Source organism: Geotrypetes seraphini, chromosome 6 (assembly GCF_902459505.1).
Source record: "Geotrypetes seraphini chromosome 6, aGeoSer1.1, whole genome shotgun sequence".
Taxonomy (NCBI): Eukaryota; Metazoa; Chordata; class Amphibia; order Gymnophiona; family Dermophiidae; genus Geotrypetes; species Geotrypetes seraphini.
The window spans coordinates 100,040,706-100,054,449 of NC_047089.1; the positions used below are offsets into that span (position 1 = coordinate 100,040,706).

Sequence of the window (13,744 nt, forward strand, 5' to 3'; positions counted from 1 at the left end):
GCTTTCTTCGATTTAGTTTTCTTTCTCTTTCCCCTTGATATGGGCAAGATTATTATTTTTATTGTTATTTAAATATTGTTTTTTAACATTTCTTATTTTCCTCTGTGAAGATGTATTGAATTAAAAAAAAGAATGGACAGAGTGAAATAGACATTAGGATTACTTTTATTTTAGTATCGAATTCCTGCTGTCATTTTCTTCTGCTAGGCAGCCAATCTAAGACAAGAGCTTCCAGAAGTACTGTTACTGTCTTTTTAGTTGCAGGTGTTGTCACCAAGTCCATTTGACTTTAACATCAGTTGTGACTGGAAAGCAGCCTTAAACCAAGATGCCCAAATACAATGGTCTGCTGAAAAGTTCTCAGCCCAACCAAGAAGAGAATGATGTGGAGCCATGAAACTTACAAATTATTCCACGCTTTTCTTGACACTTTGTTTTATTTCATATCATTGAAAGGAAGTGTGAATAAAAGTGTGGAATAACTTGTAAGTTTCATGGCTCCATATCATATCTACTTATTGTATTTCGCTGAATGTCCAGCACTCTTGATTGTAAACCGCCTAGAAGTTTCAAGATTGTGGTGGTATCTAATATAATAAAGAGTTAGCCGCGCATGCGCACTCCTATTTTCGTGTTCTGTGCGCTGTAGGTCTGTGGCCGAAGGAGTGCGCATGCGCGCTAATACGTCACCAGCCTATCGCCTCCACAAGCCGGACCGCAGCCAGACGACGTTCTCTGTTCCTCCTGCTGCCGCCGCCGCCGATCTCCGTTTCTCCTTTGCCGCCCACCCCCTTCTCTTCCCGCGGGCCCGAATGGCGATTCCAGCAGCGTGTACATCAGTCTTCACACGCTGCTTCGGGCCCTTCTACTGCCCTGATTTGCTCTGCCGCGTCTCTGATGATGTCATCAGGGACGTGCCAGAGTAAATCAGGGCAGTAGAAGGGCCCGAAGCAGCGTGTGGAGACTGATGCAAGCGCTGCTGGAATCAACACCTTTGTAGTCCGGACCGCGGGAAGGGAAAGGGGGGGGGGGTAGAGGAAACGCTAATGCTGCTGCACAGGAAACTGGTGGGGGGGAGGGAAATGGAGGGGGATGGAATGCTGCTTTGGACAGACAGACAGAGAGAGGAAGGGAAACACAAAGAAAATAAGAAAGACACAGGGGCAGGTGCACAGGGAACTGGTGTGGGGGGAGGGAAATGGAGGGGGATGGAATGCTGCTTTGGACAGACAGACAGAGGGAGGAAGGGAGACAGAAAGGAAAGAAGAAAGACACAGGGTCAGGGAGATACACAGAAAGACAGACAGGCAAAGGGGGCCAGAGACAGAAAGGACAGCGGGAGCCGGGATGTGGCAGTGGGAACTTTTCCAATGAGTGCAACTGGGCAGCTGTCGGGAACCTCTGATCAGGGGCAGAGCAAGGTAAGAGTATCATAGGGATAAGAAGGAGGAGGGAGGATAAAAAAGGAAGGGATGCCTACTGCTGGACAGGGGGAGAAGGAAAGAGGTGCTGCTGGACAGAGGGGAGGTAAAACAAAGGGAGAAGGGCTGCTGCTGCATAAGGAGAGCAGTGAAGGGGTGGTGGTGGACACAGTGGAGGTAAAAGGAAGGGAAAATGGACAGGGGGAGCAGGCAAGGGGTGGTGATGGACAGCCAAGGAAAAAGAAAGGCAGAAAGAAAGAAAGTGGCTAAGGAGAGAGAGAGAAAAAAAGACAGACACACACACATATGTTCTAGCACCCGTTAATGTAACGGGCTTAAAGACTAGTAGAAGAATAAAGTTATTATTATTATCATTCTCTTCTTGGTTGGGTTGAGAACTTGTCAGCGGTCCTTCCTAGGTCATTAAAATAAATAAATAAATTGGATGTTTCTCTGGCACAACCTTTAGACATTTTGCAGGAAACGTCGAAAATCGGATTTACTGTAGACAGTGGCATAGTAAGGGTAGGAAGCAGCCCCACACCCTCATCTCCATGCCCCTGCTTCTTCCCATCCCCCATTTGTGCTCTCCCTTTCCCGTACCTCTACATCTTCACCAGTGCGAGTGGCTTTTCTTCAGCATGCTCCCTTGTGCCAGTTTTGGATTTCCCTCTGACATCACTTCCTGGTCCCTTGAGCTGGAAGTGATTCAGAGGGGAACCAAGCTGGTGCAAGAAACAGGCAAGAGAAGTTGCTCAGGCTAAGATCTACAGGGGTATGGGGTGGGGGAAAGGATTATGCGAGCATGATGGCATGGTTCCGTCGCCCCCACTGACATGGCGCCTGGGGCAGTCTGCCCCCCCCCCCATACTACACCTCTGACTAGATGTTCTATTGAAAAAGGCCCTCTACATGTTGGGGGTTTTTTTTAAGTGGAGTTCTTCAAAACTTTTTGATATATATCAAATTTTAAGAAACAGTATTTGAGTTGAAAAAAAAAAAAAAGTAAAACCATAAATTTAGTGCCCGACTTAAAAGTAGTTCTAGAGACAGACATCAATGTAGTCCAAATCGCACACTCAAGATCTGAGGGGTTTCAGAAACAACAAAAAGCGGAGACATCTAGTTGATAATGATGTTACTAGAGCCAACCTCCGGGTAATAATACTCATCTCCTCTTGCTTAAACTAATCCAGGATTAGCTGACACTGCGGCATAGTTCTAGGTCGCGCGCACTGTAGTTGGTAAAGTGAAAGTAGCTAGTTGCATTAATGCTGACGAGGACTCCGCTGAAGAGAACCGACTGGCAGAGTTTAGCTGGCAGAGGCGGAGCCCAAGTAGGCGGCATCTTGGAGGGAACAGCTGAGACTGTGAGAGAAGAAAGCGTCATAGTGAATAGCCAGCAGGCGTTAGGCGCGTTCGCGTTCTTGCTGTTGTAGGAAACGCAAGCTGGGTCAGTGGCCCCCTCCCCCCACCCAGAGAGAGCGCAACCTGAGGGGGAATTGGGGGATCATTTATCGAGTGTTTCAACTGGAGCCGGGTTTCTTCAGTCTTAGATAGCGTCATTCTGCGGCGCTGGACTGCTTCGCACCATGGATCTCCACCCGGCTATCAGCCGCTACCAAGTGGTAAGTGCCCGTGGGCAGTGTGTTGGAGCGCTCTAATAGCAAGATTGTTCCGCTGATTAGTCACCATTTCGTTTTCTTAGATGATATATTTTGTTGTTGCAATGTGGTCATACAGTACACCCTAAAGCTGTTCCGTTGTCAATCAATTCTGTCATGTCCTTATCCTCTGAAGGTTCACTGTTCTGTATGTGAGCATTTTTGATGCAGTGTGTATCTGAAGTGTGCAGCGGGAACGGTAGGGACCCAGGGTCTGTTCATTTGATGGGCTTTCCTGATTCTGACGAGGAAGCAGGATAGATAGTGGAGGGGGAAAGTTTCCTATTCTTTTGGGAGAAGGGGGTATCTCAATCACGTTTCTTATGTTTTGCCTTGATTACAGCTCTTTGTGATGGAAGCTGGAACAAGAGGAGGTGGTAGTGGGGTGTTTCACTTCCAGCCGGAAAATCCAGTTGGTGCCATAACATTTTGATGTTTGTTGTTCTTCCGGTACTTACTGAGAATGGATTTGTTTTCCTCTTGTCTTAACAGGAATGATCCGTGTTCTTAAGTCAGAGTATGTTGGACACGGTCCCACTGTGTTCTTATTATTTAATCTCAATATTTTTATAAGAAAGTCCAGTTATGTACAGGCCCTCATTTCTCTTCAGTTTCTTGTTATAGTATACTAGTTTTTGATATGTGTTGCCAGGTAGCTTTGCAGTTAAGCCTTTTTCCATTCTTCTTGAGCTGGCGGAAGACTTGTAATTCCCTTCATCAACATGAAAGCAAGTAATGTGTAAGAAAATACTAAAGAGACATTTTTGTAAATGAATAGAAAACTACTTCTAAGGGCTAGATGCACTAAAGCAGGGGTGACCAACCTGCGGCCCCATGAAGTATTTTGTGCGGCCCCAGTCGAGGGTAATTCAGTGTTTTCCTCTGCTGCCCCTGGGTGTTTACCGTTGTGCCAGCTCCCTCCTCTTGTCTTGCTATAGCATTTGCACAGCCCCAGAAACATTTTTTTCGGCCAATGCAGCCCAGGGAAGCCAAAAGGTTGGACACTCCTGCACTAAAGCTTTTGATCATCTAATGATCATCGCTAAACCTGTTTGGTTTAACGAATGACCGTATTTGCCGACCCGATGCTCTAATCAGCCTCAGTGCGTGGTTTTCTACATTCTCAGATTCTAGTGTGCAAATGAGGTCATTTATTTTAAAACCAGGCATCCGATCCATGCCCTAAACTTGTATGCCAGAATCGGGTCAATAGGACCCGGAAAAGCTGACAGGACCTATCAGTTTGGCTGGTTTTTCATTTTTTTTTATATGGGCACTAATGTGCCCATAAAAAAATGCCATGGTGGTCCTCCCCGACAACAACCCCCCCTCCACTGCGCCAGCCAAAGTGGCAGGAGAGATGCCCACTCCTTCCTGCCACTGTGGTCCCCCCTGCGCCAGCCAAAATCGTCAGGAGGGATGTCCACTGCTTCCTGCCCACTGTGAACTCCACTGCCAGTCCCCCCCCATCCGACCCCTTGGAACTTCTTGGATTTACAATCAGTTACGACAAATTCTACTTACAACCTATTAGATTCTTGAATTCATAGGAACATGTATAGACACAACTCAAGCTTGTGCCTTTTTACCTCAACAGAAGCTCAGCATTCTATTACTGATCTGCTAGAAAGTATCCAACTTCCAACACATCACTGAATGCCAAATGATGCGTCTTCTAGGCCACATGGCATCCACTGTTCATGTAACTCCATTTGCCCATCTGCATCTTGGGGAAGTTCAGTGGACTCTCAGCGTGATGTTCTCAGTCTACTGGAACACTATCCCAAAGATACAAGTAACCTCCAACCTTCATCAGTCCCTTCAGTGGTGGCTCTTATTGACCACTCTCCAGAGGCTTTCTGTTCCATAATCTACCACATCAAAAGATATTAACCATAGATGCTCGGCTGTGGAGCTCACCTAGAGGGCCTTCATATGCAACTCTCCATGTCAATCTCCTCGAGCTCTGAGTAATCCAGAATGCTTTATGCACATTCTAGGATCTCCTCCTCAATCAAGTGGTACTCATTGGAACAGATAATCAGATAGCCATGTACTACATCAACAAACAAGATGACACAGGGTCTTGCCCATTTTGCCAAGAAGTGATGCAAATCAGGTCCTGTGTAATTCCTCGCAACAAATTTCTCAAGAAATTTCTCAGGAAAACAAAATGTATTAGCTGACAAGTTGAGCATACTCTTGTAACTTCTCACGTTTGGTCACTCAATTCATTGGTTTTTTTTTTTTTTTTTTTTTAAATGTTTTTATTAAAGTTTCAGAAAAAACTCAACAAAAGTAACAACATGGTGTTCACAAGAATACATGAATACCTGCAAAGTCTTCCGAACTTCACCATCACCCCAAATCCCCTCCCTCCCACCCCCCAATCCATCCCATCCCAAATAACCAACAAACCCTACAAAGCTGCACAAATCATACATTTTCTCCATTCCAAGAACAATGTCTGTGTAATAACTCAGGCATTAAGCAGATGACTTCGGGCTCTAGAAGTCAATGTAAGCCAAAAGGGTTCCCAACAAAGCCTAAAAGTCCGGCCAGGTAATGTATCCAGAGAAGCAATTCGCAAACGGTCCATGGAAGCCTGCTGTAACATCAAGGTGCGCCAGTGAGATAAAGTTGGAGATTCAGAGGAAATCCAGCATTGTAAGATCACTTTTTTCCCCATTAACACTGCCCGGGCCATGAAATTCCGAAACCCTCTTGGGGAAGCAAGCAGGAGGCGATCCAACGTGAACAACATGACTGGACTAAAAGTGAAATTGTGTGTCCACATGTTCCTGATATGTCCCTGAAGCTGTAGCCAAAATGTCTGCACTTTCACACAGGTCCAAAATTGATGTCCAAGTGTAGCTGGGGAGTGGGAACATTTAAGGCACTGGGCAGAAGTACACATCTTTGCCCGGAACATATATGATGGAGAGCGATAAAGACGCAGCAAAAATTTATAGTTCATTTCAATCAAGGTTGCATTGAGTGTCACTCGAGCTGTCGCAGAGATCGCTCTCTTAATCATAAGGGCAGTAACCACACACGGAAGTTCCATGGACCACTTAGTAGCATAGGTCTCATAGGAAATCTCGCCCATACTCTCCAGAAGGTGTCGGTAATGAAATCTCATCGGGATCAAAACCTGAGCAGACAAACTCAAGGCCTCAGATATGGTCTCCATCCACCGATCAGTAAGGAAATTCTGGGGCAAGGTGCGAATATAAGAAGATAGTTGAAAGTAGGAAAGCCAATCGCAAGCTCTCCAGCCGTGGTCCATCTGGAGATCAGCAAAAGATTTCAAGGATCCATCAGAACGGACCAATTGAAAAACGTACAAGTTAGCATCGGCAGTCCAGACACTAGATGGAGCAGGAGCAAGCCCCTGGGGAAAACCCCCATTTCCCCGCAGAGGCAAGTATGGAGTCACATGTGGCGGTATTTGAAGTTGGTGGCAGAGAAGTTTCCAGACCCGACGCAGTGGTCGCAGGAAAAGGTCCCTTGCGGAGGAAGTCTTTGGCGGCAAACTCTGTGCGTGGAGCAAATAGCTGAAATGAAAAGGGGCGCAAAGCATGATTTCTTGTCGAGAAGCTGAGAAATAGCTAGTCCTGCGGAACCAATCGTTGATATGTCTCATCTGGCACGCCTGGGATAATAATCGAAGGCTACGCAATCCCAGGCCCCCCAGATCTTTAGGACGTGTCATATGAGTCAAGGACATGCGTGCCCTCTTTCCATTCCACAAGTACTTTTGAAGATGTTTTCCAATTAATTTATCATGTTTAGCCAGTAACAAAACAGGTAACATCTGAAACATATACAGCCATTGAGGCACCAGGACCATATTATATAATGCTATTTTCCCTAACAAAGATATTGGATACACCCTCCAGTTCTCCAATTTGTGTAAAGTGGAGCGAACCAATGGTTCTATGTTAAGTGTATATAATGCTGAAAGGTCAGGGGATATCGTAACACCCAAATATACAATAGTGCCTGGGGCCCAAGTCAAGGGAAACGGTCCCTGCCACTGCGCCCGAACCTCAGGGGACAGCGGCAGTACCATAGATTTTTGTTTGTTTAAGGCCAGGCCCGAGTACATACTGAATTCGTCCAGTAAATCCAGCGCTCTTGGGAGAGATACAGTGGGGGTTCCCAGAGTCAGCAAGAGGTCGTCAGCGTATGCCAGGACCCGCAACTGCGTATCACCCTCCGGCAGCCCTTGTAATACATCATCCCCCAAAAGCGTGCGGAGAAAAGGGTCCAGGTATAAAAGAAATAACAAAGGGGATAACGGACTACCCTGCCTGGTACCCCGGGATATAGGAAAAGTAGGGGACCTGGAACCGTTAACCAACACACAAGCTGTGGGATCTGTGTAAAGCAGGTGTACCATATCTGAAAACCACCCCTCAATCCCCATGAAGGAAAGTACTCGAAAAAGATAGACCCAGTTCACCTGATCGAACGCTTTAGCAGCATCCAAGCCCACCAGAACTCCCCTAATACCAGCATCCTTTGATCGTTGTATTGCCGTAAGTAGTCTACGGACATTCAATACAGAGTGTCGGTGCGGGACAAAACCGACTTGTTCGGGGGTAATCAGGGCAGGCAATAACACAGCCAGTCGGTTAGCCAAAATTTTGTCAAGAATTTTGATGTCCACGTTAATTAATGAGATAGGTCTATAGGATTCAAGATCTGTACCAGACTTGCCCGGCTTAGGAATTAAAGTTATGAATGCATGATTAGCTCCCACTGGAAAATGACCCACCTCTAGCGCAGCTGTGTAATAAGCTTCCAAGGGGCCACAAAGAGAGGCAGAGAGCAAGTGGTAAAACTCGGGAGAGAAACCGTCGGGGCCAGGGGAAGTTCCGCATTTGAGTTGTTTAATTGCAGTGAGGAGTTCCTTACCCTGAATCGGGCGGTTCAGTGCAAGCCTGTCCGGTGAAGTCAAGCGAGGAACCCCAGCGTCCGCAAGGTAATCATCCACCTCAGGTCCCCCCTGTGGGTCTCTAGAGGCATAAAAGTCCCTGTAGTAACTCAAAAAACTATGTGCAATGTCATCAGTGGAGGTCACTTCCCTGCCCGAAGGCAACACAAGGGTAGGAATATAACGAGGAGGTCGACGAGGTCTCGTCAGCCCGGCCAATAATCGGCCTGTCTTATTGCCAAATTTATAATAGTGAAAGCGAGAGTAATGGCGATATTTTAAAGCGCGCTCATGCAATAAAGTATTCAATGCCACTTGCGCAGCTATCATAGCCTCCCGAGAGGGGGGGGTCGGGTTCGCAACATATGCACGTTTCAACCTCCTATACTCTCTCTCTAAGTGCAACAGGCCCCTGGAAAGGCGTTTTCGCTGTGCCGCTACATATGAAATAATATCTCCCCTAAGGACCGATTTCGCAGCCTCCCAAAACAAAAGCGGCGTTTCCTGATGTTGTGAGTTAAAAGCTACATAGTCCTCCCATTTCTGGGCAATGTATTTTTGAAAATCAGAACTGGAAGCCAAATAGGTTGGAAATTTCCAAGTCCCCCCCCCGGTCGGGCTCCCACCGTGTAGGAAGTCAATCCAGATTGGGCAATGATCCGATACGGACAGTGGACCCACCTCCGCTGAGTGGACCTGAGGCAAGGAAGCAGTAGAGGTCAAAATGTAATCTATTCTCGAAAATGTGTTATGGGCCCGAGATTGATGTGTAAAGTCCCTTTCAGTAGTATGGAGCAAGCGCCAAGGGTCAATAAGATCCAGGGTATCGCAAAGAAATGGAACCCCTCGTGTTGGACTGGGAGTCTGCGAAGTACCCGGGCCCGTCCTATCCAGGAGGGGGTCAAGCACCTGGTTTAGATCCCCCAGTAAAACCAAGGGGTGTGTCGTATCCCTGAGCCCCAGTGAAACTAGTGTTGTGAAGAAAGCATGATCGTATTGGTTAGGGGCATAAACTGCCAGCAAATGAAAAGCAAACCCTGACATGGTCACCTTACACAATAAAATCCTCCCCAATGAATCCTGATAAAGTTGCTCTACCTGCCCCGAGAATCCCCTGCGGACCAACAGTGCCACCCCTGCCTTCTTATTCGGGGAAGAAGTGGAAAACACCTGACCCACCCAGCCCTTCAACAATTTAGCATGTTCAGGATCAGTCAGGCGGGTCTCCTGGAGACATGCCAAATCCGCTCTGTGATACTGAAGGCGCTGCAAAATTTTGCTTCGCTTTATTGGAGATGTTATACCACAAACGTTCCAAGACAGAATTCGAAAAGTCTTAGTACTTATACCTTACAGTAGGAGAATAGCCCCGCCCAGTACCACAACAGACTTTCCCAAGCTCCCAGCCAGGCCCGAGAAAGAACATCTCAAGTACATACACAGAGAACACACGTTTAATTTTATGGGAAACCACATTTTGCACTGGAATGGAAAAGAATAAAACTCTGAGCTTTAACCCACCTTCCCAAAACCCCAAACCTCCCCCTCCCAACACACCCCAACACACCCCCAAACCCCCCCTCCCACTCCCAATCCCCCAACCAGAAACCTGGCTTACCAAGGACCCTCCCGGATCCAGGGAAGCAAAATCACGAGAATGAGGCCATCAGGGCCCTGTCCTCTTAACAGATACCAAGACATGTCCAGAGAGTTAAGATGATAAATGAAATAAGCCAAAAGCAAATCCGCCGCCCGTGCCAGCTAAGTCCCCATCAGGCATCACTGGTCAGGTTGGCGAGGCAGAGGACTCCAAGTTGTTAATGAAATCTCCTGCCAGCACTTCAGAGTCGAACACGTGCCATTTCCCTTGATGTTGTATTTTTAAGATGGCCGGATAGATGAACATGAAGCGCCGCTTCTTTTCCACCAATTTGGAGCAAAGAGGGTAGAAAACTTTGCGCCGGTCCGTTAATGCAGCCGAATAATCTTGTCCAATGCGAATCGGGTGTGTCTCATATACCAACGAGTCTCTGTTTGCTCTGTATGCCCGGAGAATCTCCACTTTATGGCGATAGTTGTGTATCTTTCCAATGACAACCCTGGGGCGCGGGTCTGCCCCAGCCCGGGCACCCACCCGATGCACCCGCTCAAATCGGGCCGGGCCCAAGGAGGCTGGCATCGGCAATGTACTAGCCAGCCACGATTCCACCACCGAGAGGAGCGCTGATTCCGCTATGGTTTCCGGGAATCCAATAAACCTCAAGTTCCCACGGCGCGATCGATTCTCTAGGTCTTCCAATTTGTCCTGGCAGGAACGTAATTGTGAGGAAAGTGTAGCCACCTCAGATTCCAGGGTAGAAGCCCCGTCCTCCACCGCGGACACCCGGTTCTCCAGCTCAGTGACACGTGTGGAGTTATCTTCAAGTAGCGATTCCAACCTGGTCAACTGTGTGGAGATCTGTTCCATTCGCGGTCCCAGAGCCTGCAGAATTACATTCTCCAGGTCCGCTATCATAGCCGGGGTAAAGGTCGGGCTGTGTGCTCTGGTGGCGTCCGCCATTTTGTCCTCGCTCGGTTTCGCTCTTTCCCGATCTTTTTTCGCGGATTTAGATGCCATCGCGTTCGGGGACCTTGCCAAAAATTTGTCCATTCGAGGCCAGCACCAATGCTGACAAAAGGTGGCCGAAATTTCGCTGTTTCAAACTCCGTGTTTTGCGTGAGGAGGGACAGGGCTCCGGAGCCGGCACAGCGTGTTGCCTACCAGCTCACAGCATCACGTGATCTCCTCAATTCATTGGTTTTATATCAGATATTCAAGGATTGGGAACTTTTTCTTTGCGTCCCCCCACAATTACAAACTTCCAATCTTCTGTTACAGAATCTACACTCCCAGTCATCTGGACTTGGATACTTTTCTCCTCGACTGGCACAGCAAATTCCTTTATGCTTTCCCTCCATTTCCTCTACTCGGGAAAACTCTTCTCAAGCTTCGCCAAGAAGAGGTTACTAATGATACTCATAGCACCTTGATGATCGTGATAATCATGGTTCCCTCGCCGTCTGCAGTACAGTGTTAGGGAACCCATCACCCTTCAAATATTTTCAGCTTTGCTGACACTGAACTAAGGATCTCTACTCCATCCCAATCTATGTTTGTTAGCCCTTACATCATGGTATTTATCTCCTAATCAGTAGGTTGTTTCCACACTTTCTGCACCAGTATCAGCCATCATTGAAAATTATAGAAAACCTTCTATACAACGTTGTTATCACTTTGTGGACTCTCTTCACAGTCTGGAGTAATCTCAACTCAATAGATCCCATTGGTTCTGGACTATCCTCTACAGCCCCTTTCCAACTCTGGTGTCTAAACTACTAAAATCTGAGTTCATCTCAGTGTTATTACAGCTTTTCATTCACTTCTAGATTAAAAGCCATTGTCTGTACATCCCTTAGTTTCCAGCTTGTTTGGGATCTTAATGTTATCTTTTCCTCTGATGAAACCAATACTATATGGGTTTTTACCAGGATTCTGGTGGACTCGTCTTTATCGCTGCTTGCTCTACTCATTTTCTCTGGAACTTAGGTCGGTTTCCTTTGGTACCAACATGCTGTTTGCTTTTTGCCTGTTAGGTTGCCCATACGTTGGTGATGGCGGTTATTATTTTTATCCCAGGACAAGTACGCAGATATTCTCACGTATGGGTGACGTCACCGACGGAGCCCTGGTACGGACCACTATAAAAGTGCATCGCCACTTTAAGTCTCTAGAAAGGTTGTGATAGCCTGCACCGCGCATGCGCGAGTGCTTTCCCACCTGATGTAGGTGCGTGGTCCCTCAATTTCTTAGTTTCCGTGGATCTAAGAAGAGGTGTTTTTCAACGGCTGTTGAAACTTTTTTATTTGCTGCCTTCCCGCTCTTGCGGATTTGTGAATGTCATATTTTTTCTTATAATTGTTTTCTTTTTTCTAAAAAAATTGAATGCTCTTTTGTTTTTTCCCTGTCGCAGTCCGGCCACCTTGGCCTCTAACTTTAATTTAGCGGAGTCTTTCCTATCGATGTCCCGGCCACAGATGGGTTTTAAAATGTGCGGACGCTGTGCTTGGCCCATTTCAGTCACTGACCCACATTGCTGATGCCTTCAGTTCTTGGGCCTGAGCACCATCCAGAAACCTGCTCTAGGTGTTCTTCTCTTCAGAAGAGAACCTTGAAAAACCGCCTGATCCAGCAAAGTTACTCTTCAGCATCGCGATGGAGGGAGACTCAACACCACTACCGATGTCGATGGTACCGTCCAAGGTGGCTCTGCACCAATCAACACCGACAGAACCATCGCCGGTGTCGCAGCCTACAGTGGGCCTCGGGTCAAAGCAGCAGTGAGTCAAATCCTGCCAACCTCAAAAAGAACCAAGATCTCGGTGAGTGCCTCGACATCAGCCTCCTCATCACCGGAGCCTCTCTCCTTCTCTGCTCAGATCCAACAAACCGCCAAATCCTGTCACTTCCTCCTCTATAATATTACCAAAATCCATCCTCTTCTCTCTGAGCACACTACCAAAACCCTTATCCACGCTCTCATCACCTCGTGCTTAGACTACTGCAACATAATTCTCTCGGGCCTCCCGCGCACCCATCTCTCACCTCTTCAATCTATTCAAAATTCTGCTGCACAACTCATATTCCGTGAGAGCTGCTATTCTCACGTTACCCCTCTCCTCAAATCACTTCATTGGCTCCCCTTCCATTTCCAAATACAGTTTAAACTCCTTTTGCTGACTTACAAGTGCATTCACTCTGAAGCCCCTCAATATCTCTCTCACTTATCTCCCCCTATGCTCCCCTCCCCGTGATCTCCGCTCATCGGGTAAACCCTTCTTCTATGTACCCTTCTCTTCCACTGCCATCTCCAAACTCTATCCCTTTTTTTCTTGCGGCACCGTATGCCTGGAACAGGCTGCCTGAATCAATACATCATGCTCCATCCCTGGCAGTGTTCAAATCCAAGCTTAGGGGCCCACTTTTTTGATGCTGCTTTCATCTCTTAACTCCCACTCACTGCTGTGAGATACCTAAATCCACTGAATCATTTCCTCTACCATAATCTTCCCAACCCTGTAATGTCCTGTCTAAATTGGATTTTAAGCTCGTATGAGCATGGACTGTTTATTGTATGTTAAAATGTACAGTGCTGCGTATGCCTTTTCAGTGCTATAGAAATAATAAATAGTAGTAGTGTGTAAAAACCTGACGTGATAGGCAAAAATGAAAGTCATTTCTAGAATCAGTATAAAAAATTGATTCAAGAACTACTTTTATGAAATCATCTGAGTAAAAATTTTAAAATGCAGACTGGTGAATCAACCCCTCTGGAGGATGAGGAATTAATGCTCTCCATGCTTGAGAGATGGAGAGAGGTTGGACGCCTCAAGAAAGACATTACTCGCAATGAATTACACTATGCATTTTTACTGGAGTATTGTTGTCATCAAAGAATTCCCAGAGGTCTCAGGATTTTGAAAGAACCTTCTATGTACCAGAATGATCAGGAGTTCTTGAATAACTAATTTTGCATTTTAAATAAATGTTCCCTAGATCTTATGATCCTACTGGCAGAGACTGCCAAAAAAAAGGCAGATACTCATAAGATGAATTTAATCTTTTATCTCTTAAATTTGTCTATCTTTCCATCTTTCCACGATTCGATTGTATCACAGTT

At 46.6% G+C, this 13,744-nt stretch overlaps 1 protein-coding gene across 3 annotated transcripts in view; it reads left to right on the forward strand.

Annotated features, from left to right (window-relative positions):
* The first annotated feature begins 2,444 nt into the window (after nucleotides 1-2,444).
* The window catches only part of NDFIP2 (Nedd4 family interacting protein 2), a 332,657-nt gene continuing 321,357 nt past the window's right edge, over nucleotides 2,445-13,744 (forward strand). For all 3 annotated transcript variants that reach the window (XM_033949047.1, XM_033949049.1, XM_033949048.1), the window contains exon 1: nucleotides 2,445-3,049. In XM_033949047.1, coding sequence (XP_033804938.1) covers nucleotides 3,014-3,049 — 36 coding nt within the window. In that variant the 5' untranslated portion in view covers nucleotides 2,445-3,013. The remainder of the gene's footprint in view (nucleotides 3,050-13,744) is intronic.